Source organism: Sorex fumeus, unplaced genomic scaffold (genome assembly GCF_029834395.1).
Source record: "Sorex fumeus unplaced genomic scaffold, SorFum_2.1 ptg000063l, whole genome shotgun sequence".
NCBI classification, from domain to species: domain Eukaryota; kingdom Metazoa; phylum Chordata; class Mammalia; order Eulipotyphla; family Soricidae; genus Sorex; species Sorex fumeus.
Window position 1 is genome coordinate 12,131,130 of NW_026606120.1, and position 22,894 is coordinate 12,154,023.

The 22,894-nt window shown below is 46.3% G+C and overlaps 1 protein-coding gene across 1 annotated transcript in view; it reads right to left on the minus strand.

The window, feature by feature from the left end:
• AFG3L2 (AFG3 like matrix AAA peptidase subunit 2) overlaps positions 1–22,358 on the minus strand; it is a 38,008-nt gene extending 15,650 nt beyond the window's left edge. Inside the window, exons 1-10 of the mRNA XM_056126852.1 lie at positions 22,223–22,358; positions 18,996–19,095; positions 17,224–17,301; positions 13,999–14,105; positions 13,697–13,849; positions 13,152–13,226; positions 10,096–10,220; positions 4,898–5,171; positions 3,199–3,336; positions 1,866–2,019 (exon numbers count right to left, since the gene is read on the minus strand). Coding sequence (XP_055982827.1) covers positions 1,866–2,019; positions 3,199–3,336; positions 4,898–5,171; positions 10,096–10,220; positions 13,152–13,226; positions 13,697–13,849; positions 13,999–14,105; positions 17,224–17,301; positions 18,996–19,095; positions 22,223–22,339 — 1,321 coding nt within the window. The 5' untranslated portion in view covers positions 22,340–22,358. The remainder of the gene's footprint in view (positions 1–1,865; positions 2,020–3,198; positions 3,337–4,897; positions 5,172–10,095; positions 10,221–13,151; positions 13,227–13,696; positions 13,850–13,998; positions 14,106–17,223; positions 17,302–18,995; positions 19,096–22,222) is intronic.
• Positions 22,359–22,894: the final 536 nt, after the last annotated feature.

Consider the following 22,894-nt stretch of genomic DNA (forward strand, 5'->3'; position numbering starts at 1 on the left):
CCAGGAATGCACCCAGATTAATTTTCAGTGAAGTATCTGGAACTAAACCCACTGTATCTCATAGTAAGCCCTAGATGAGATAAAACCTTCGGGAGTCAATTTTCAAAAGACCAATGACTCCAATTTCACTAGAAATTCAGAACATTTTCAAGGCCAGAACCATAGTACAAGGGGTAGTGTCCTTGCCTTGCACGTGGTCCAGCCAGATTCGATCCCCAGCATCTCATATGTCCCCTGAGAACCGCCAGGAGTAACTCCTTAACTCAGAGCCAGGAGTAAGACCTGAGCACTGCTGGGTATGGCCAACCCACACACACACACTCAAACACACACAAAAAAGAAAAAACAAAGGAACTCAGAACGTTTTCAGTTTACAACATGTCTTAAGATCAGGTTAATTTTGTAAAAGAAGTTTCTAAACATTCTGGGTGGCAGGACAAACTGCTCATTGCATATTTGAAGACAAGTATCGACATCCTCCATCTTCAACCTTTTTTCAGTCTCAATTTGCTGTCTAAATTGAGCCTTTGTTGGACATCAATGCTAAGTGCCACAGAGCCTCCCACCCCAGGACCCTGACACAGATAGGTCCTGGTTTTCCCAACACAGCTATCCATGAATCATGGAGGGGAAGGAAGCTGACTTCTTTTTTGCTTTTTGGGTCACACTCAGTGATGCTCAGGGGTTACTCCTGACTCTGCACTCAGAAATCTCTCCTGGTGGTGCTTGGGGGACCATACGAAATGCCGGGGATCAAACCCAGGCCAGCTGCGTATAAGACAAATGCCCTACCTGTTGTGCTATCATTCTGGCCTGCTAATTTCTTTTCTTTTTAAACTTTTTTTTTTTTGCTTTTTGGGTCATACCCAGCGATGCACAGGGGTTACTCCTGGCTCAAGCACTCAGGAATAACTCCTGTCGGTGCTCGGGGACCATATGGGATGCTGGGGATCGAATAGGGTCAGCTGCGTGCAAGGCAAACACCCTACCCGCTGTGCTGTCACTCCAGCCCGATTTATTTTCTTGACAGTGCTTCCTGCCATGGTGCACACAGATTATAATTCAGCTCTGCTTTGCTTTCCAAAAACACGAGAGCATTCAGGGGTCTTACATGGGAAGGACACAGCCTGCCCTAAGAACTGGTTTTCTGAAATAAAGGGAAAAACCCAACAATTGCTGCTCTCTTAGTGAAAAAGTACTTGAGGGGCAAGAAAGATAGGACTGGGCTTATGCAACATGCTTTGCTTGCGCCTGAGCCGGGCTTGATCCCTGGCACCATAAGGTTCCCTGAACATCACCAGGTGTCGCCCCTAGCACCATCAGGGGTGGCTGTGGTGGCCCCCAGCACTGCAGGGCCCAAGTAACACCACATCCTAGACCCTAGCGTAGAGCCCAAAGTAACACCACATCCTAGACCCTAGTGTAGAGCCCAGTTGGCCAAGAACTGCCAAGAGAGGCCCCAGGACCTTCTGAACACTGCTTGGGAGAGTACCCTCCTCCCCATCAGTAGCAGTATTTGTATCCGTCAAATCCATTCTTAGTCTCCTGGTTTCCTTGGTTCTCCAGAAGCAGAAATCATGTTGAAAATAAGACACTAATTTTTCTGTGAACATTTCACCATTTCTTTTCTTATCCAGTATCACCTCAAAACACCAGCATTAAATTAAGACAGACTGCCTGGAAAAAAACTTTTGTTATTACTCGTACTCGTGTAAAGTCTTCAAAAAAAGGGTTGTTCCAAAGAATGCTTTTGGGGGCGGAGGGAGGGGTGTGTGTGTTTATTCAGTATCAACACAAGAATGCTCATTTGGGGTCATTTAAAATTAGAAACTATAGTTTAAACTACCAAAGACTTGAATGCTCACCATCCATTTCCACAAGCAACTGATTGAGCGTGTTCTCCTGCTCACTCTGACCCCCAAAGTTGCCTCTTCCTCTCTTTCTTCCTACGGCGTCTATTTCGTCAATGAAGAGAATGCAAGGGGCATTCTTCCGGGCAAGGGAAAACAAGTCTCGCACCTGGATAAAACGATAACCATTTGAGTCACCTGAAAATGAAATATTATTTGTCCTCTAAATACAAGTCAAGTTTTATCCCTTAGGAAGATGATTTTTTAAAGGAAAACAACGTCCTGTCCTCCCGTTGTTCATCGATTTTCTCGAGCGGGCCCAGTAACGTCTCCATCATGAGACTGTTGTTACTGTGTTTTGCATATCGAATATGTCACGGGTAGCTTGCCAGGCTTTTCCGTGCGGGTGAGATTATTTTGCCACACCCAGGGTTCTCAGGGCTGACTCTTGGCTCTGCTCAGGGGTCACTTCTGGCAGGTGTCAGGAGAAAATACAAGGTGCCGGGGATCGAATCCAGTCTGGCCATGTGCTAGGCAAGCAACCCCCCCCTCCTGTAATGTCTTTCTGGCCCTAATATGTGTGTGTGTGTGTGTGTGTGTAAATATATATATTTAAATGTCAAAAAATACTATATATTTTGGCTCAAAAAAACAGTCATACTGTAGGACTGTAAATTGTAACAGTTTAAATATTTAAACTAGTCTGTGAGTCACAATTCATGTCTGAGGCAGCTAACATACTAACAGGTTTAGACAACACTTAAACCAGCAAAGGCAATGTCCCACCCATCCAAGCCCCCACTGACTGCCCCAGAGAGGAGCATGGTACCCTACCCCCAGCCCCATGGCAGCAGCAGTTGCTAAGGTCACTTTATCCATATCTCAACCACCAGTCCATGTGGGTTTATGGAGCGGCAGTCAGAACCAGCATCACAGTAACTATTACTTGAGCATCTCATCCTCTCGACTACTCCTTTCATCCTATAGTGCTCTGAGGATGAGTATACACAGGATTCTCTATGATCTCACCCTCTTCAACAAATGCTTACCTCAATCCCTTGCCTGAGCTGACATTTGGCTAGCTCTAGAGGGGATTTCAGCTCTCCTGCCCCACCAACCCCAGGAACTGGGGCCCTCCTAGCACATGATTACCAGAGCCAACACAATTCTGGTTAGTTATTTTTATTTTGGGTTTTGAGCCTCACTCAGCAGTGCTCAGGGATAATCCTGGTTCTACATGAGTGGGGGGGGGAAGGGAGAGTGCAGTTGGGTAAGCCTCTTCTTTGTTCTGATTCGACAGTTCAAAGTGGTGACAGGGAAGAGTCTTAGAACAGAACAAAATACTTACTCTAGCTGGACCAACACCAACAAACATCTCTAAGAACTCAGAGCCACTGACGGTGATGAAGGGGACATTGGCTTCTCCAGCCGTGGCCTTCGCGAGCAGAGTTTTCCCAGTGCCTGGAGGACCAGTGAGAATGGCACCCTGCCGATACAAAGCAGAGAATAAATTTTACCTCAATTTCAGAAAGGCAAACCTGTGTGTCCACTGATATTTTACAGTATAAATCTTTCTTTAAATTTTACTGACATTTAGTAAATATCTCTTAAAACGTTTCAAGTGTAGTAGAACCTTTTCATATAACAACGGTAAAAAACAAAAGGTTTATTCATACAATCCCACTAGGATATGATATCTTAAATACTTTTCTCATTTTATTTTTACTGCTGTCTTTTTCAGACCTTTACCCCAAAATATATAGTAGGTAACTTATACTGGGTAATCTATTAATAAAACAGCTGAAGTTCAGCCGAAGTTTATGCTAACAATTCAAGGAGGCATAAAAACATAACACAACTTACGCTCTCCTTATTTTCTTCTTTCCCCTAAAATTTCACTAACGAAATAAAAATGACTAAAAACCTTAGTAAAAAGGATAATGTGCTTGCTTAAATACTTTTGGTATGCAAATGACGTAAAAGCAACACAAATTAAAAAATTACAAAATATGGACGTTATGGGGCTGGAACGATAGGACAGTGGGTAGGGTGTTTGCCTTGCACGCAGCCAACATGGCTGACACAGGTTCGATTCCCAGCATCCCATATGGTCCCCTGAGCACCGCCAGGAGCAATTCCTGAGTGCATGAGCCAGGAGTAACCCCTGAGCATCGCCGGGTGTGACCCAAAAAACAAACAAACAAACAAAAAAACACAAAAGTTTAAAAAAACATATGGACGTTATCTGTAGAGCAGTATATAAAAATGAAGGGGAAGATTCCCGGAAGAAGGGTATCACTATAGCAGCTCCGTGGGCGGGTTCCTAAAGCATTAGGCATTTCTGCCTCATTTGCTTCAAGACTGAGATATGTGAAAGGTTCAGGAAGGCTGGTCCACTTGCAGGAGTGGACGGGACGTTTACTGGGATGGCACGATGATAATGAATGGTGTACCATCTGTCTCTCCCCTGAAATCCAGCACTAGAAATTCCCGTGCCACTCCCAGTCCCTCCATTCCTGTGGTGGGGTGGGACAACTGGGTGGCAAGAGGGTGCTACAGCTCCTGAGAGATAGGGTATTTACCTCCGAATGAAGGAAGGAGGAAGGTGAACTGGGAGAGGCATCCAAAAAACACAAACCTCTTCAGAAACAGGTAGGTCTGGAGCAATAGTACTGCGGGCAGGGTGCTTGCCTTGCATGCAGCTGACCTGAGTTGAATCCCCGGCATCCCATATGGTCCCCCAAGCACCGCCAGGAGTGATCCTGAGCACAGAGCCAGGAGTAAGCCCTGAGCACCACTGGGGGTAGCCCAAAAACCAAAACCAAAACCAGGAGCATACACACCAGGTACACACAGAACACACATCTCCCATCACTCAGAACTGACCCAGCAGACTCACGTTCATCAGAGAGTAAGAGGTGAAGATACAGAAAGGAGAGAAAAGATCACCTGAGAGTAACCAAATTTCATAAAATGCAGATCCAGAAATAACTTCAAAAGACTTCAGTTATTGTTGCTAAACATGACCTTCCAAAATGTCCACGTACCTTTGGGATCTTTGCTCCAAGGTCTTGATACTGCTTTGGGTTTTTCAAGAAATTCACAAATTCCATTATCTCGAGCTTGGCCTCTTCACAGCCAGCCACATCTTTGAACTTCACATCTATCTCGTCTTTTAGGACCTTGGCAGTAGTTTCTCCAACGCTGAAGAGGCCCCCCATGCCCCGGCCTGATCGCCCAATACCAGCTGGCCCTCGCCGGATGGTGTAGAGTAAGAAAGCGATGATGAGCACCGTGGGCAACATACTCAGGAGAAACGAACTAGAGGGAGGGAAGCACACACAACGTGAAAGTGTTTTGAAGACTGACCACTATACTCTGACTTATTTCAAAATCCTGCAAGATTAAGATTTTTTGATAACTGCTTGGGATATACACACATAAATTTCTATTTAAAAAAAAAAACACACCTCTCGAGGGGCTGGAGCAATAGTACAGTGGGTAGGACATTTGCCTTGCACGCAGCCTACCTGGGTTCAATCCCCAGCAACCCATATGGTCCCCTGAGCACTGCCAGGAGTAATTTCTGAGTGCAGAGCCAGGAGTAACCCCTGAGCACTGCTAGTGTGACCCAAAAAGCAAAAAAAAAAAAAAAAAAAAAAAAACTCTCAACATTCTAACATTTGATTCAAAGGCCCAGAGTAATCTTTGATCTTTGTATGTATTGCTGAAAGAAAAACCTATTCTAAACATGTGTATATAAACTAACAATAGCCAACAATAACCTCTACTTATGAACAGGATAGAATCAGGATTCATTACTTACTGTACCTGAGTCTCATAGAAATTTCTTTCAAATTAAATTTTAACATAATCCTGGTATTAGCCTAAGTAGAAAGTTCTCTCGTTGGAATATATCGACTTACTCTGAAGAATGTTTCCAAAGCTGACGTTCAAAAGTGTCATAAACAGGTGCCAGAGAAACAGTACACGTGTTAAGCGCTTGCCTTACATGTGGCCAACCCATTTCATTCCCTAGCACCCTCAACACCTCTAGAAGTGATTCCTGGGCAGAGTAAAGAATAAGTCCTTGGGGGGGGGGGGGGGGGGACTGGAGCAATAACACAGCGGGTAGGGCATTTGCCTTGCTCGCTGCCGACCCGAGTTCAATTCCCAGCATCCCATATGGTCCCCCGAGCACTGCCAGGAGTGACCCAAAAAGAAAAAAGAAAAAAAAAAGTCTTTGGGGCTGGAGTGATAGTACAGAGGGTAGGGCACCTGCTTTGTATGCGGCTGACCTGGGTTGGATCCCCAGAACCACATATGGCCCCCCCAAAGCCCTCACCATAAGTGATCCCTGAGCAGAGTCAGGAATAAGCCCCGAACACAGCCAGGTGTGGCCCAAAAATAAAACAACAAGAAAAGAGTAAGTCCTGAGAATACAACAGGTACAAGAGGGTCCAACAGGTAGGGTGGCTAGAGAGATAATATAGCAGATAGGGGATACCTAAACAATCTCCTCACCAAAAACAAACAAGAACAAAAGATTACATTCTGAGCACTGCCTAGTGTGGTCCCCACAACCAAAAGTACATACACACATATACAAACATACAATGGAACTTTCTCTAATTTTTTATAACCTACAAAGTTAAATTATGACTCAGGGTCAAAAGATATATCATATATAATTTTATCACTATGGTTGTATGCATTTAAATACTGTAGCAAGATAGCTGACCAGCACAAATAAAGAGTAAGGAAGACACTATGTAAGTCATTTTCTTTTTTCTTCCTTTTGTACTTGGGCCACACACAGCTGTCCTCTGGGCTTACTCCTGCTCTGCACTTAGGATAACTTCTGGCAGGGGTTGGGGGACTACATGTGGCTCCAGGATAAAACCTGGGTTGGCTGTATGCAAGGCAATGAATAACTCTTATTGTCAACTATTTTTCTACTCTTCTTATAGAGACAATAAAATTAAGATATATTTCGGTAATAAAAAAGGTAAAGGTAAAGGCCCTCCCGTTGATCGTCAATTTGCTCGAGCGGGCCCAGTAACGTCTCCATTGGAGACTTTTGTTGTTACTGTGTCTGGCATATCAAATACTCTTGGCAGCTTGCCGGGCTCTCCGAGAGGGGCGGAGGAATCGAACTCGGTTCGGACATGTTGGCCGCTTGTAAGGCTAACGCCCTACCCGCTGTGCTATCGCTCCAGCCCAAGCTCCAATATTAAAATCAGTAAGCATAAAAAAAGATTTTGGAGATTGGAGACAGTGAAGCAGGGAGGATGCTTGTCTTACATGTGGCCAACTCAGGTTCAATCCCCAACACCCTTTATGATCACCAAGTCCCAACAGGAGTAATTTCTGAGCTCAGAGCAAGGAGAAAGCCCTGAGCACCACTGGTATGACACAAAAACCAAAACTAGAAATTTATTTCTTTCACCCTAGAACTAATAAAAAACTACAGCAGGCATAGTTCTGCACTCAATGCAAATAAATGAGAGATTTAATGTCGAAGATAAATACAATTTCAAATATAACCTATTCAAATCAATAGGCCGCTCTTAAAGACTCAGATTTGCAAGTGACCTTGTTAAATAAAGATACATGAATGGCAGCCATAGAACAGCAGGCAGGGTTCTTGCCTTGCATGCAGTCAGCCAAGAATCAAACTCTAGTACCACTATATGGTCCAATCCGGTCAGGGGCTATCCCTGAACATAGTGTCAGGAGTAAGCCCTGAACACTGCTGGGTGTTGCTCAAAAACAACAAAATAATAATAAAAAATATATATCCCTCAGGGATGAAGCAAGACTGCAGAGAGAGAAAAAAAAATTACTTGATGTCCTAAAAACCTGTGAAATAGAAATAGTAGTTAAAAGATATAACATTCTTTCAGGACAGAGAATTAACGATAAAATCAATACTACTAAAAAAACAGTAAAATCAAAGCATTGCTTATTGAAGCTAACTAACTAGATTGCAGAAAATAGTCCACAAGAAAAACTAGTAAATTACTATTGGGGAGGAAAATCATTTTTCCCTCTACCTGTAAAATCTTATCACGCCGAAGGTTGTGTGTTCACGGGCTCACTGGATGGCTCTTTCTCACTGCCTGCGTTCGGTGCTCTTGAGCCCTGTGTGTGGCCTGGATCAGGACGGCTGTTCTTTCTCTCAAGCTTGAGCCCCTCTCGCTCTGACTCTCCCTTCCCCAAGCTTACAGTCTTAGTTTATATAGCAATCACGTAAGGCGGTGACATAAAGGTGGGTTGAACATTGACAAATCAACAAAGAGAGGTAAGACCACTCCTCCAGGAGATTAACTCAAGGATAAAATCTCATCTAAAGAGATTACTCCAGATTACTAGGAGATCCACTCAAGGGTGGGATCCCAACAAGGGTGTGTTCTTCCCTCAGTTAGTAATCTACTTAAATAGTTGTAGTAAATCTACTTCTAATATTTCTAGCAATGTCATTTTGTATGAGCACAGTAAGAGATATAAACTTAGTTTGGTTCTTCCTGAGAATATCTCATTATACATTCCGCAGTCCTCAGGCCAGGTTAATCTTCCTAGCTCCAGCAGGGTCCTAGTCTCATCGTTACTTACTTTTGGATCATGACAGCATTTGTTCATGATCATGCCCTCAACTTATAGTTGAGTATCGTGGCATTTTGGCCTGGCCCATTTCGATGCCAGGGTAGCTCACAGCTTGCCCTGGGTCCATTCAGTCCCTCGTTGGGACCCTGCTTTTGGGGTGCTAGGAACTAAGGGCAACTGAGTCAAGAAATCAGATGCCCAGGAGTAAATATGATTCGGAGTCAATCAACTCCCAAGTTACAAAGCATAATATTAACTGTCTTCCTGTGTCCATACAGAACGGACATTGCTTACAATACAAGTTCAGTGTCCTTAGATGGGTGTGACCCAATAAACCTAAGCTACCTGAGGAGGGACAAAACAGTGTTATCCTACATCTACCTTCCTAGGTTCTTGGCTGAACCACCTCCTATAATAAGAGAAAAGTTCAACATAGTAGGTTCAAGGGTTCTCAAGATATGAAACAAAGAATCAGCCAAGGCAGGTGGTTTTATGCCTTTGTGGAACTTTCTTCTCAGTGTTGGGGATTAATCCTGGGATCTCACACACGAACCAAGTTTGCTTAGTCAGTCTTTCAGCTCAGCCCCCTCTATCTCTGGTGGTAAGAATGTCTCTTTAGGGCCTGGAGCAATAGCACAGCGGGTAGGGCATCCGCCTTGCATGCGGCCGACCCGGGTTTGATTCCCAGTATCCCTGATGGTCCCCTGAGCACCACAGGGGGTAATTCCTGAATGCAGAGCCAGGAGTAATCCCTGTGCATCACTAGGTATGACCCAAAAAGCAAAATAATAATAATAATAATAAAAATAATATCTCTAATAAAAGAAAAAGAATCTCTCTATGCCTCCCCCTCCCAAGGGAGGTACTTTTTCACTCAGGTCATCATGTCCTCGTATGTCCTTATATGTAATAATCCAAATTAATCAATATGCCAAATATCCTGATCTGGGAATATCTTATCTGAGGCTTCCCTGGACTCCAATATTAATGTGGTCTTTGGAAAAAAACCCTGCTCAACCGAGATGCCTGCTTGGGGTTGTAAGGTGAAACTTGCCACCTAGTGCCGGAACACACAGAGTGAGTTGAGTGCAAAGTGCAGACTTCCTCGCTGTGCTCAACCCCTCCCCCCCAGCACCCCCCCTTTTTTTAACGGAATTACCGTAAGATATTTACAAGCTTTCATGTTGGGTTACAATCACACAATGATCAAACACCCTTCACTCCACCAGTACACATTCCCCATCACCAATACCCCCGGTATACTCCCCCGCCTTTCCCACCCTCTCCCTGCCTCCATGGCAGACACCATTCCCCATAATCTCTCTCTACTCTTGGGCATTATGGTTTGCAATACAGACTCTGAGAGGTTACCATGCTTGGTCCTTTATCTACTTTCAGCACACATCTCCCATCTGACTGGTTCCTCCAATCATCATTTTCTTAGTGATCCCTTCTCTATTTCAGCTACCTTCTCCCCTTTGCTCATGAGACAGGCTTCCAGCTATGGAGCAATCTATCTGTCCCAGGTATCTACTGTCCTTAGGTGTCAGCCTCATGTTATGTTGTTTTATACTCCACAAATGAGTGCAGTCCTTCTATGTCTGTCCCTCTCTTTCTGACTCATTTCAAAACCTCTTACCCATCACTTTCAGCGATGTAGACAACGGGGACCCGGTTCTCCCCTTCGATGCCCAATTCCTGCTGCAAAGTTTCCAGATTTCGCTCAAAGGTGTCCACGCTGCCAATATTAAACCAGACATATTGCTATCAAAACAGAAAAACAAAATATTCTAAGAATAAAAAGGAAACAATGAATTCGCTGTTTTAATAATTTTGTTTTTTCAGAAATAAAGGCTTAAAACAAACAACAGTAAAAAGACTGGTTTTAGTGATATGGTGATATAAAATTTCATTCTGCAACACACATGGCATTACTTAGTAAGTAAGCATTTCTTTAGGAAGATTTTTCATCTAGATTATACAAACTCAAAACAAACACTGTCCTCCCGTTGCTCATCAATTTGCTCGAGCGGGCCCAGTAACGTCTCCATTTTGAGACTTGTTGTTACTGTGTTTGGCATATTGAATACGTCACGGGGAGCTTGCCAGGCTTTGCCATGCGAGTGAGATACTCTCGGTAGCTTGCCGGGCTCTCTGAGAGAGGCGGAGGAATCAAACCTGGCTCGGCCAGGCTGGCTGCGCACAAGGCAAAAGCCTACCGCTCTGCTATCGCACCATACAAACTCAAAAGAATTAAATATCACTTTTAAAAAGGTAATCTTGGGGGCTGGGGAGATAGCACAGCGGGTAGGGCGTTTGCCTTGCACGCGGCTGACCCGGGTTTGATTCCCAGCATCCCATACGGTCCCCCGAGCACCGCCAGGAGTTAACTCCTGAGCGCAGAGCCAGGAGTAACCCCTGTGCATCGCCTGGTGTGACCCAAAAAGCAAAAAATAAAAATAAATAAGTAAATAAAAAGGTAATCTTTTTCATAAATAACTACGGCGCTTTTCACACCCCAGGTACATTTCAGGTGCCTACTCTCAAACCACAGGTGAGTGCTAGGGAGCACCTAGGTCGCCCTGGTGGTGCCTGGGTGTCTCAAGGCCACACCAGTGACTCTTAGAAGCATGTGGCACACAGAACAGAACCCAGATTGAGCACATGTCCAACACTGTACTAACTTCTAGTCCCCCGTGATTCCCATTTTAAAAACTAAAACACTGGGGCAATTAAGGCACTTGCATTATACCAAGCTGACTAGGTTTGATCCCCAGCACTCTGCTGAGGCCGGCAAGAGTGAATCCTCAGCACAGAGCCCTGAGTACCACTGGGTGTGGCCCCAAAACAAACAAAAATATTGACAACTCTGAGGCCTAAAGGAGTTCACACACAAACCAATATAATATAGCTACTTTAAAGTCAAATCTGTCAGCTGGCAAGTGGGGGCGCACACACACACACACACACACACACACACACACACACGCACGCATGTGCCAAGTACAGCAGGTAAAGGTCTTGCTTTGCATACTGCTGACACAGGTTTGCTCCCCAACCAGGAGTAAGCCCTGAGCACAGCTAGGGAGAAAAAATTTTCACTATCTTTCAAGATCTCAAAAACACCCTTTTTTTTGAGACCATTTTTTTTTTTGAGATCATGAACCATTTTGAAATCAATATTAAACCTTAACTGTAAAGGAGAAATAAAAAATAAGGTGATGGGCATTGGTGGTAGGAAATGCACACTGGTGAAGGGTTGGGTGTTGGATGGAACATTGTATGACTGAAACCCAATCAAGAACAACTCTGTAATGATGATTCAATAAAAAATATAAAAATTAAAAAGAAATAAAAATTATACTGAACACTAGGTTTTGGTAAAACTAAAATCTAATTGTAAAAATAAGTGACGGACCAGAGAGATACTACGGGGGTTAAGGTGTCTGCCTTGTTCACAGCAGATCTCAGGTGGATCCCTGGCCCCAGACAGGGTCTCCCAGAGCACTGCCAGGGATAATCTCTGAGCACAGAGCCAGGTATAAGCCTTGAGCACCGCTGGTTGTGGTTCAAGCCCACTTATAAAGGTAAAGGCCCTCCCGTTGATCATTGATTTGCTCGAGCGGGCCCAGTAACGTCTCCATTGGAGACTTTGTTGTTACTGTGTCTGGCATATCGAATACTCTCGGTAGCTTGCCGGGCTCTCCGAGAGGGGCGGAGGAATCGAACTCGGGTCGGCCATGTTGGCCGCTTGTAAGGCGAACGCCCTACCCGCTGTGCTATCACTCCAGCCCACTTATAAAATAATCAAAAACATTAAGCTATAATGAACTGGTTCAAATTTCAACACATAAATGCCCATGCATACCAACACAAATGTAGAATGACTCCCTCGCAGCAGGAAGCTTTTCATCATAAGGCAAAGAGAAGGGGGCGGAAGGGGGAGGGAAGGAACTAAGACAATGAAAATAACTTTCTTAAGACTGAAATAACAGACCCCTATGGCTCTAGGGAGAGAATATTTCCTATGTTATCAGACAAGAGGCGGTCACCATGAAATCTAGTTTTCCTACACTGCTGCCCATGGTTAAACAAGTCCTAAGGAAGGATGAAGCCTGGGAAAGAGAACTGGTCCTGGGACCAGTATCTGTGGAGAGACTGAGGGTGCCCCGGGGTCAGCATGCAGCCCCGCCAGGTGGGGGAAGGCTGGGAGTACTTGACAACCACAACAGCCAGGTACCTCGTTCCCAGGGGATGCTGGAGCAGGGCTCCAACTGACTGGGCAGGGGAAAAAAGCAATTATTTCAAAATAGGAAAAAGAAATGGAAATGGATAAAATCTGTCATAGGGCTGGAGAGAAAGAGGCTGGTGTGAGCCTTAAACTAATGAGAAAAGACATCTCAAGACAAAAAGCAATTCAGATGCAAAGGCTTTTCCTAGGCAAATTACTGCTCTCCAGACCGGAAACAGGGATTTCACTCCATTCACTGTTTCCTAAGTGTTCAAACAACAATAAGGATTACCAAATCAGAACAAAAGCCACAAACTGGATCCTCCTGTAACAAATATACAGGTCAGTCACCTCGCTCTACCACCGTCTTGGTCTCCCAGTGGAGAGAGTTACGGAGGTCAGCTTCCAGCAGGGAAAGCTACAGGACAGTGAATTCATCAGTATCAGTTCACAAACTCACTTACCCCATCCACAGGGGTTTTTCCTGGTGTGAAAGTCACTCGAACAAAACGCTTGTTGACCACTTCCAGTCTGTCCACCTGAAATTGTAAAGTGAAACATGAAAACGTCAATTCACAGAAAACACTTGAGCTGTTCTGAAAAATTAATTAAAACATACAAAAAGAAATCCCAATACACACACACACACACACACACACACACACACACACACACACACCTGGTCTGCTTTGACAAACAAACTATGGGGCTGGCGAAACTGTGACAGTGGGTAGGACACTTGCCTTGAATGTGGCTAACCTGAATTCGGCCTCAAATACGGTCAACATGACACTCCATAGGGTTCTCTGAGCCCACTAAGAGTCATCTCTCAACAGAGGCAGGAAGTAGCCCTGAGCACCACCAGGTGTGGCCCGCCCTTCCCCCCCAAATCCAATATGAAAAAATGAAAAGCGTGTTTGATTTGTTAACTGTGTCTCACTTTGTTGATAGAAACTACTACATTTGACCTCTGGACCACTGTAGCTACCAATTCCATAAAAATACTTACGACGCCTTTGGAAAGATAGTTATTGACAAAGTCCTTCCACGTGATTTCTCTCCCAGAGCTCCTGAACAGGAAGTAAAACATGACTCCGCCCCAGAAGAGAGCAGTCCAGAGAAAGTACATCCTGAATTCCTTGTCATCCCATGGAAAGTCACCCTGGGCAAAGAAGGAAACAGTTGTAAATGAATGATATGTCACAATATGACCTATGCTATACCAGACACAAATCACTCCCAACACCATTAATGCCTCCCAATTTTTCCTGGGACCACCCCAGAGACTCAAAATACAGTTTGGGATCGAACCTTCTGGAACCTGGACCACCAATGAGAATCATCTTTCTTGCCACCTCGTTTTCCACCACCCCCAGCTCCTCCTCCAGAAGGGCGTGAGGTACCGGATGGCTTTGATTCTGTTCATAAGCAAAAAACATATAGCAACATAGCAGGATTTTATATCTCGTAATAAGGTTCTCGTCAATATGTTCTAATACTCATTGAAGAATACATTAGAGTACCTGATGAACAGATGACAATAATACACAGAGTTATTGTTCAGAGATGTACCAGTGCGTTACATACATATCCCAAGAAATCTCTGTAACAATCCAGCAAGTATACTAGTATTGCCCCATTTTACAAAGACACAGATATTGTGGTTAAATAACTTGTTGAATAACTTGCTGTTAAATAATTGTTGTAGCCTTTTGACAAAAACAGATAAGTCAATTTCTGAGTTTGCACTTCAAGGTAAATATTAAGTGTTCATAACACATATTCTCTTCTCTCTCTCTTCCTCCCTACTTCCTTCCCCCTCTCCTCCTCTCTCTTTTTCTCTCACCCCTTCTCTCCTCTCTTCTACTTTCCCCCACTTCTGGAAAAAAAGAAAAAGAAAAAAAAAAATAGGAAGTCTGTCCTCCCTGTCTGGTGTCTAAGAAATGAACACCGGGGGCCGGAGATAGCACAGCAAGTAGGGCATTTGCCTTGCACACAGTCAACCTGTGTTTGATCTCCACTATCCCATACAGTGCCTTGAGAATCACCAGGAGTGATTCCTGCGCACAGAACCAGGAGTAACCCCTGAGCACCGCTGTGACCCAAAAAAAGAAAAGAAAATAAAAAATGAACACAATTATTATCTTCTGTAAGGAGTCCAAGACGGAAAGTGCTATTAACAATCTCTTCTATACCCCCAGCAGCCACTTATTTCTTCAATCCAAAATCGTCGCCATACTCCCAGTCTGACTCCACTGTCTCGGAACGGACCTCACCAAGATAGAATCTGAAAATTTTGGGATGCGGGTTTTGTGACTGAACTCTCCAGGTTTTTTCGGGGTCAGGAAGGGCTACCTCCCCCCACCTCCCTGTACTTCTGGAAGCCTCAGCAGTCACATCTACTCCCCAAAGCTGTCACCCAATTGAAAAGCTACTCCAACCTTACTGTCCAAATACAAATACTGAATGCCCTGAACAAACACCATGACCTCTTAGCACCTGTACTGCAAACCATAATGCATAAAAGAAAAAGGAGAGGGAGAGAACAAGAAGGAACGTGCTTCCCATAGAGGGAGGCTGGAGGGAGGGAGGGGATGGGGGTTTGGGGGTTGGGGGATGGTGGTGGGGAAAAGGGGGACACTGGTGGTGAGAGGTGTGCATTAGTGGAGGGACGGGTACTGGATCATCGTATGACTGAAATCCAATTATGAACAGCTTTGTAATGGTCTACCTCACAGATATCTGATTAAAAAAAATTTTTTTTTAAAAATGTGGAGTTCATGTCCAGCTCAATCAGCTTAATCAATGGCTAAATAAATAGCAGTACACCTATATTAAAACAACAACAACAACAACAAACCCAATTATCTTCTATAAGGGGGCCAAGAGGGAAAGTGCTTGCCTAGCCTGCAGCCAATCCAAGTTCAAACCCCAATTCAATTCTCAGCACCAAATGAGGACCCCCCCCAAGTACTGCCAGGGGTCACTCCTGAGCACAGACAGTGAGGAACATCCCCTAAGCACCATCAAAGTTGATCAGAACTCCCCCACAAAGATTTCTTCTGTAGGAAATACATGATTTTGGTACTTGACTTGAATAACTCCTGAGCATCGCTGGGTGAGGCCCCAAAACCAAACCAAAATACAGCGGGAGAGCAAGAGAGTGTGAGAGTATCTGTAGGGTGAATTATGTCCCCTCTCCCAAATTCTGATGCTGGAGCCCTACCTTCCAATGATCTTAATGGGGGATGGGGTCTTTACAGAAAAGTCATGAGGGCATAGGAGTAGATCCTAACATTGTATTATTATACTGTGTACATATAAACATATTTGATGTATCTTTGCATCCAGGAGGGGAATTTGGATACAGACTCATGTAGAGAAAAATCAGCAACATAAGGAGATAGGGCAGAAGACTGCAAGCCAGTCGAGAGCCTGGAAGAGCTGCTTCCACCACAAACATCCCTGACACTGGACAGCTGCCCACCGGGGTCTGTGTGGCAGGCAGTATCCACTGCTAGACTGTGCTCTGGTAGGTTCAGGAAACAAGCAGCCTCTAACATGGATCCTTTGCTCCCCTCGCACACCCACCGTCACTGTACTGTCTTCAACTACTGAGAAGCCACTTCCACCAGGCGTGAGCAACCCCAGCAAACCATCACCCTCTGTGACCACACAAGGCTGGCTGATTTCCTGCTATGCTCCAACCAAAGTGGCAGGGCTAGGAAGATAACATATTTCTAAGGAGTTCCGAAGCACTCCAGACTCCTCACTCTCCATTCCTTCTCAGGGGACAAAGGAACACAGACACAAAATGACATAAAGGTGAACTGTTACAGTCTGCCTCAAGCCAAGCCTGAAAGCCCAGAGCCACAACCCTAGGCAACACTGGGGAGTTATATTCTCGGGGTCCATTTAGCCACTTTGGCCCTTCTCCACATGGTCCTGGCTTTTCTTTAATTCCCGGGGCATATGTCTCTCCAGCTAGATCCTACTTCACTTTAAGCAAGTGTTACAATCATGTGTTACATTAAATTTCCCCCACACCTCCCTAAAACAGAAAGAATGCCATGTGAATTCCAACAAGTGAAAGCACCGTGTTGACTGCCGTCACACTGGTGAGCAGGGGACAGGAGCCAGAGCCCATCCCCACAAGTCATTTTGCTCTAAGAAACCCTCTCTGAATCCCAGAGATAAGGCTCTGAGGAGAAACTGCACTCCGTATCATGAAATATGTGTCATGCCCCCATGGCACAGACTGCTTCTGAAGCAAGGTGACGTGTCATGGGCGAGGTGATGTGTCAACTCTGCTTTGGCTTTATCAGTTTATATCTACAGGATGACCTGAATTCAATTTGGAAAATGAAAAAAGCAAATATAAGAAAAAACTTCAGGAATGAAACAAGACCTGAAGAATCAAAATACTTGTACCCTACATTTTCAGAACTGACTCTGTACACTTTCTTTGTACAGTGAAAACTACCACCAACACATATTAGGGGAAAACAATAAACTCATAATTTTTTTTAAAGGTACCTTTTTTATCTGCTGTAACTTCTTTAGGCTCGCTAGGCTTTTTTCCATTTTTCCCATTAGGAAAATATTTTTCAAATCCTGTTTTTAAAAAAGGGGGAAAAAAAGAAAACATTAAAATTAAAATTCATCAGGACTTGAGGATGGACAATACAGCAGGTAGGGCACTTGCTTTGCAAGCAGCCAACTCAGGTTCAATCCCTGACACCCCATATGATCCCCTGAGCCCCGCCAGGAGTTATCCCTGAGGAAAGAGACAGAAGTATCACCAGGTGTGGTCCAAAAACAAAATAAAATAAAATATATAATAATAAATAAAATTCACCAGGATTTATGTTTTCTTAGTTTTAAATTAGCTTGAGACAGGGGCTGGACCAATGGTACAAGAGGTAGGACACTTGCCATCCAGGCTTTTTTTTTTTTCTCTTTCTGGGTCACACCCGGTGATGCACAGGGGTTACTCCTGGCTCTGCACTCAGGAGTTACTTCTGGCGGTGCTCAGGGGACCATATGGATGCTGGGAATCGAACCCGGGTCAGCCGCGTGCAAGGCAAACGCCCTACCTGCTGTGCTATCTCTCCAGACCCCATCCATGCTTCTAACCCAGGTTCAATCCCCAACACCCACTCAGGTCCCCCTGCAACCTGCCAGGAGAGATCCCTGAGTGCAGTGTCAGGAGTAAATCTTGAGTACCACTGAGTGAGGTTCCCCCCAAAAATAACCAAAACAAACCAAAAAAGTTGCTGACAACTCATTGAAAAGCATAAGCTAAGTATCTTATACAGGAATAAGTCAAAGTTCTAATACACAAACCAGAGTTCACAAATCAGAACAGTTAAAGTTTCATTTGTATGCCAATTTCATGACTTACAAAAGTGTTTCAGACTAAAGGTGACAAACTTTCTTGCCATCAAACAAAAGCTGGAGGTAGACTGTTACTGTCTCATCCAGGGCAACCCGGAGGGCAGGTGATTCCCACCATCCTTCCCAACAGAACATTGGCAGCCAAAAGCCTCCAGAACTCAATCACCACCATGCTCAGAGCCGACTTTTGTAGACTCGGACTAGCCTCATCCATGAGTGAACTTGATAAAACACCCAAGTATGTGGGACTTGTGAGAGAAATCTCCAGGCTCGTACGGAGTTGGAGATGGGTGACCTCCGCACATCTCCCTGTGCTTCCCGTAACCTGGCAGTCATGCCCACGAACTGTCTCTGGCACCATATAAGCTCATTAAGGCCATGATCCAGAGACAAATGAATCTCTCAGAAGAGAGCAACATGAGAGCATCACGCCACTGTGATGCCTCTGGACCCCAAAACTACCATCCAGTTAAAAAAAATTAAATTAACCTCAGCTGTATTTAAAATTTTAGAATTTCTGAAGTGACATTTCATACTCTACACCACTGATGTACCAAGACAAGGGCCTGATGGCTCCAGGGTGCAAAACAACAATCTTCACATACTTTCCTCTAAAGAAACTTTTTTGGATCATTTTTGGTGGATTATTCCTAACAAGCAATACAAAATAAATTATTTAGGCCCCACTATGGGGGTCAGGGTGTAAAGATTCAAATTATGGTGGTGGAATTGGTGTTAGAATATTAAATGTTATAAGTTATTGTACAGAAAAACCTGGAGGTAGAGGATGGATTAGAGGAGATGAAAAGACACCTAAAACAAACGCTACCACCTTGGTTCTCTGTGACCATCTGTGAGGGCATACCTCTCCTAACGAGAATGTACAGCATCAGTCTTTCTGAAAGGTTTACCTTTTGGAGGTCGAGAACAGAATCTTCGGTAAACAGCAATTACATCTGACAAAAGAGAGTTTCTGCTGGTTGTTGCTTGAGTCGTAGCATACTGATACAGCTGCAACATATGAAAGAAAGCAAGAAAAATATATTAAGATAAAGAATGTCAAAGAGGGCCAGAGCAAGAGTACGCTTGCCTTGAATCCAGGATTGGGTTCAATTCCTGGCATCCCACGTGGTTGCCCCAAGTGCCAAAAGAAATGATCCCCGACATCACATATGGTGCCCTGAGCATAACCAGGAGTGATTTCTGAGCACAGAACCAGGAGCATCAATGGGTTTGGCCCCAAAACAAAGCAAAAAAAAAAAAGAACCTTCGAGAAGCTTCATATCCTAATACCTATCACAAAGTGAATGTTACTCCCTTAAGAATGACCTCTTCAAGGAAGAATTAGAACCAGAAGACAAAAAGTATAATCCAGGAACAAGAACACTTTAAATTACACATAAAGAAAGAATTGCAGAATAGACCCCTGAGCACTGCTGGGTTCCTCTCCACTCACCACCATCAAGAATTGCAGACTAGTTCTGTCTCTACTAAGTAAACACTCATTTTGGCATTGTTTATTTCGTAATAGGAAAATCTGCTGTTTTCAGGCTTTTAATACTGCACAATAACTTACCTAAAGTGACAAAATGACATTGCTTGTAAATACAAAAATTATTTCAAAGGTAAGAAAATTAGGGCCAGAAAAATACTGGAGCTTGCCTCGAATGTGGCCAACCCAGATCGGTCCTGTATACCTGATACAGTCCCGCAAGGCCCACCAGGCGTGAACCCTGAACTCAGAGCCAAGAGCAAGCCCTGAGCATCAACAGGTGTGGCCCAAAACACAAAAAAGAAAGAAAAGACCCTGCTTTATAATCATCAAGTGATAATCATCAAGTACATAACTGGGCATACAGCATGTACTACACAAACATTTGCCAGTAAGTCCCCTGTAGATTCGACTTTCAAATCACATTGACCTGGAGGACCTGCAGCAGAAATCCTTGTGACTACTTTTAACAGTGGGGCTGTTTTCTATTAAAAAAAAAAAAATCCATGGTAACATTCTTTTCTACATATCTAATTCAAACCCATCCCATCAAGAATACAGGAGCCGGGGTTGGAGCAATAGTACAGCAGGTAGGGTGTTAGCTTTGCACATGGTCGACCTTGGTTAGATTCGGGCATCCCCATATGGTACCCTGAGCATCGCGAGGAACAATTCCTGAGTACAGAGCCAGGAGTTACCCCTGAGCATCACTGGGTATAAGGCCCCTCCCCACCCCAAAAAAGAAAAAAAATTAAACAGGAGCCGAAGATAGCACAGAGGGCACTTGCCTTGCACATAATTGACCTGGGGATCCCCAGCATCACAAGTGGTCCCCTGAGCACGGTCAGGAGTGATCCTAAGCACAGAACCAGGAGTAAGTCCTGTGCACAGCCAGTTATGACTCCCAAACAAATAAGAAAAATATATAAAAGAGAAGATCTATAAAGATTTAAGTTCAGGGACCTGAATATAGAGAAGTAGCCTTTATGTTTGACAATATGAGCACTTTAGGCTGCTTTGCCATCCACCTTCTTCTTGACATCTCACATGTCCATTCATTTCTCCCCTGGAAACTAATGTGCAACGTCTCTGATTTCTTTTTTCTTTTTCAGTTAGGCTTTGTGGCCTCTCTAATTAGCAGCAGCTGCAGCAGCACACACCTAAAAGGAAATCTGTGACATCAGATTTTGCCTAGATCTTCAGAGCAGGTCCAGGGAATATATGTCACAGATCTGCAAATTAGCTGGCCCTGGGAGCACAAAGGATTTCCTCAACCTTAGCGCCGATGATTCATAGCCACACTTTTAGATAATATTCCTGACATAAAAGCAAACTCCTTACAAGGAACATCACTATCCGCACAGTTTATGTCTGAGTCCAATATTCATAACAGGGCAAAAGGAGAAAGATTAGGGCAAGGCGAAATAGAAAAATAGATGCAATGCAATAAAAACATAAAATAAGACTTAGACGAAGACCTGAGGAAGGGCTTCCATGACAGGGAAAATCGCAATACTCGTTCTTGGGGCAAGAGACAGAACAGCATTTAGGGGACATGTTCCCCCAAGCATCTGCAGGGGCACAATCACATCCTCTAGTGCTTGCAAGCTTGGCAGAGACTCACCAGCTTCCTGAGGAGCCCAGGGTTTCCTGAGCACGGCTTGGTGCTACCCAAACCGTGACAGCAGGCAGACACTTGTTCCTCCCTTTCAAGGGGAGAAGCAGCACTAACTTCAAGGGCAAGGGGCTAATAAATGGCCAGGCCAGATACCTGGGACTGACCCCGGGCTCCAAACTATCCAGCAATCTTGATCTCGCCTCTGGATAAACGAGCTGCAAGGCTGGAATCTAAAGGGCCTGGAACAGGAAACTCAAAGAGGCCAGAGCAACAATAGGGTGCTCGCCTTGCATGAGGGCGATCCGGGTTCGATCCCGGCATCCCCAACTATGGCTCCCTGAGCACTGCCAGGAGTGAGCCCTGAGCTCAAAGTCCTGAGCTTCACCGTGGGTAGCTCTAGGGGCTCCGATACCTGTTTGCCACGGTTCTAGAAGACCCCAAGTCCTTGCGGGGCGGAGCTGGCTGTTTCCAAGAGAAAGCCCGGCACTGAGGTCCCTGCTCTCAGGAGGGGGCGTCACTCAGAACCCACGCGACCACACGCTGGTGCCCAGCAGGTGCCGGTCCAGCCGCAGCAGACACCCGGCCACAGCCCCACCCAACACACGGGGCCACGGCGACCCGGCGGGACCCCAAGGCCGGCCCCTCGGTGCCCCCCGCCCCCGCCGCCCACTCCCGACACACACACGCGCATGCGCGTCCACCTATCACGCGCGTTCGATTTCCCAAAGTCACGAAAAGGAGGCCACAGCCGCCCCACCCGCAAAAGGGGTTCGGTCCGAATCCCGTCCCACCCCGCCCCTCACCCCCCCCCCAAGTCCCGGGCCCCATTTTGGAGTTCCTGCCGCACACAGTTCCCGCCCGGGAGACGCGCGTCCCGAGCCGCCGGGCGCGCCGGGCGGGAGCGGGCGGCGCACGCGGGCCCCGAGGCCCGGCCCGAGCGCGGCGGGCGCCGGGGCAAGTGACCTTGACGCCCGGAAGCGGCCGGGGCCGGGGTCGGCGTGGGCACGGGGACGTGCGCCGGGACTCACCGTGCGGAGGCAGGGCCGCCAGTGCGGGCCCGCGCCGCCGCCAGGCACGAGCAGCGGGGGCAGGCGGCGGGGCCGGCAGCCGGCGCGGCCCCACAGCAGCAGGCAGCGGTGCGCCATGGCGGCCGGCGCGGCCCACCCCGGGCGCTGCGCAGGCGCGGCGGGCGGGCGCGGGCGGCGGGCGGCAGCGGCCGGCTCCGGGCAGCGCAGCGAAGGAGCGGCGCGAGCGGACGGCGACGGCGGCGGCGGCGGCGGCGGCGGCGGCGGCGTATCCCGAGGAGGCTACGCTCGGGACGCGCGCGTCCCCCTCACGCCCCGCCCCGGTCGGTGCCGGCGCGCTGAGCTCAGCCGTAGGGGCGGGCCCCGGGACCCCGCGCCGCCGCTCCCGCTCCGCGGTGCCCCCTCTCGGCCGGGACCGACGCGGCGTCCCGGGCGCGCTTCCGTGGAGGGCAAGGCGAGGGCGGTGGGCGGGGCCAGCGGGGCGGAAGGGCGGCCGGAGGGAGGTGGGCCTATGGGGTGGAAGTGTAAGAGGCCTGTGGGCGGGGAGTGGGGCGTGGCCCAGGGGCGGGGCGGGGCCTAGGGGCGGGGCATTGGCGGGAACGCTGGACCAACCCTTACAGGCGACGCAAACGCGTCGGGTCCCCAGGCAAATGAACTTTCTACCCGCTTAGAGTG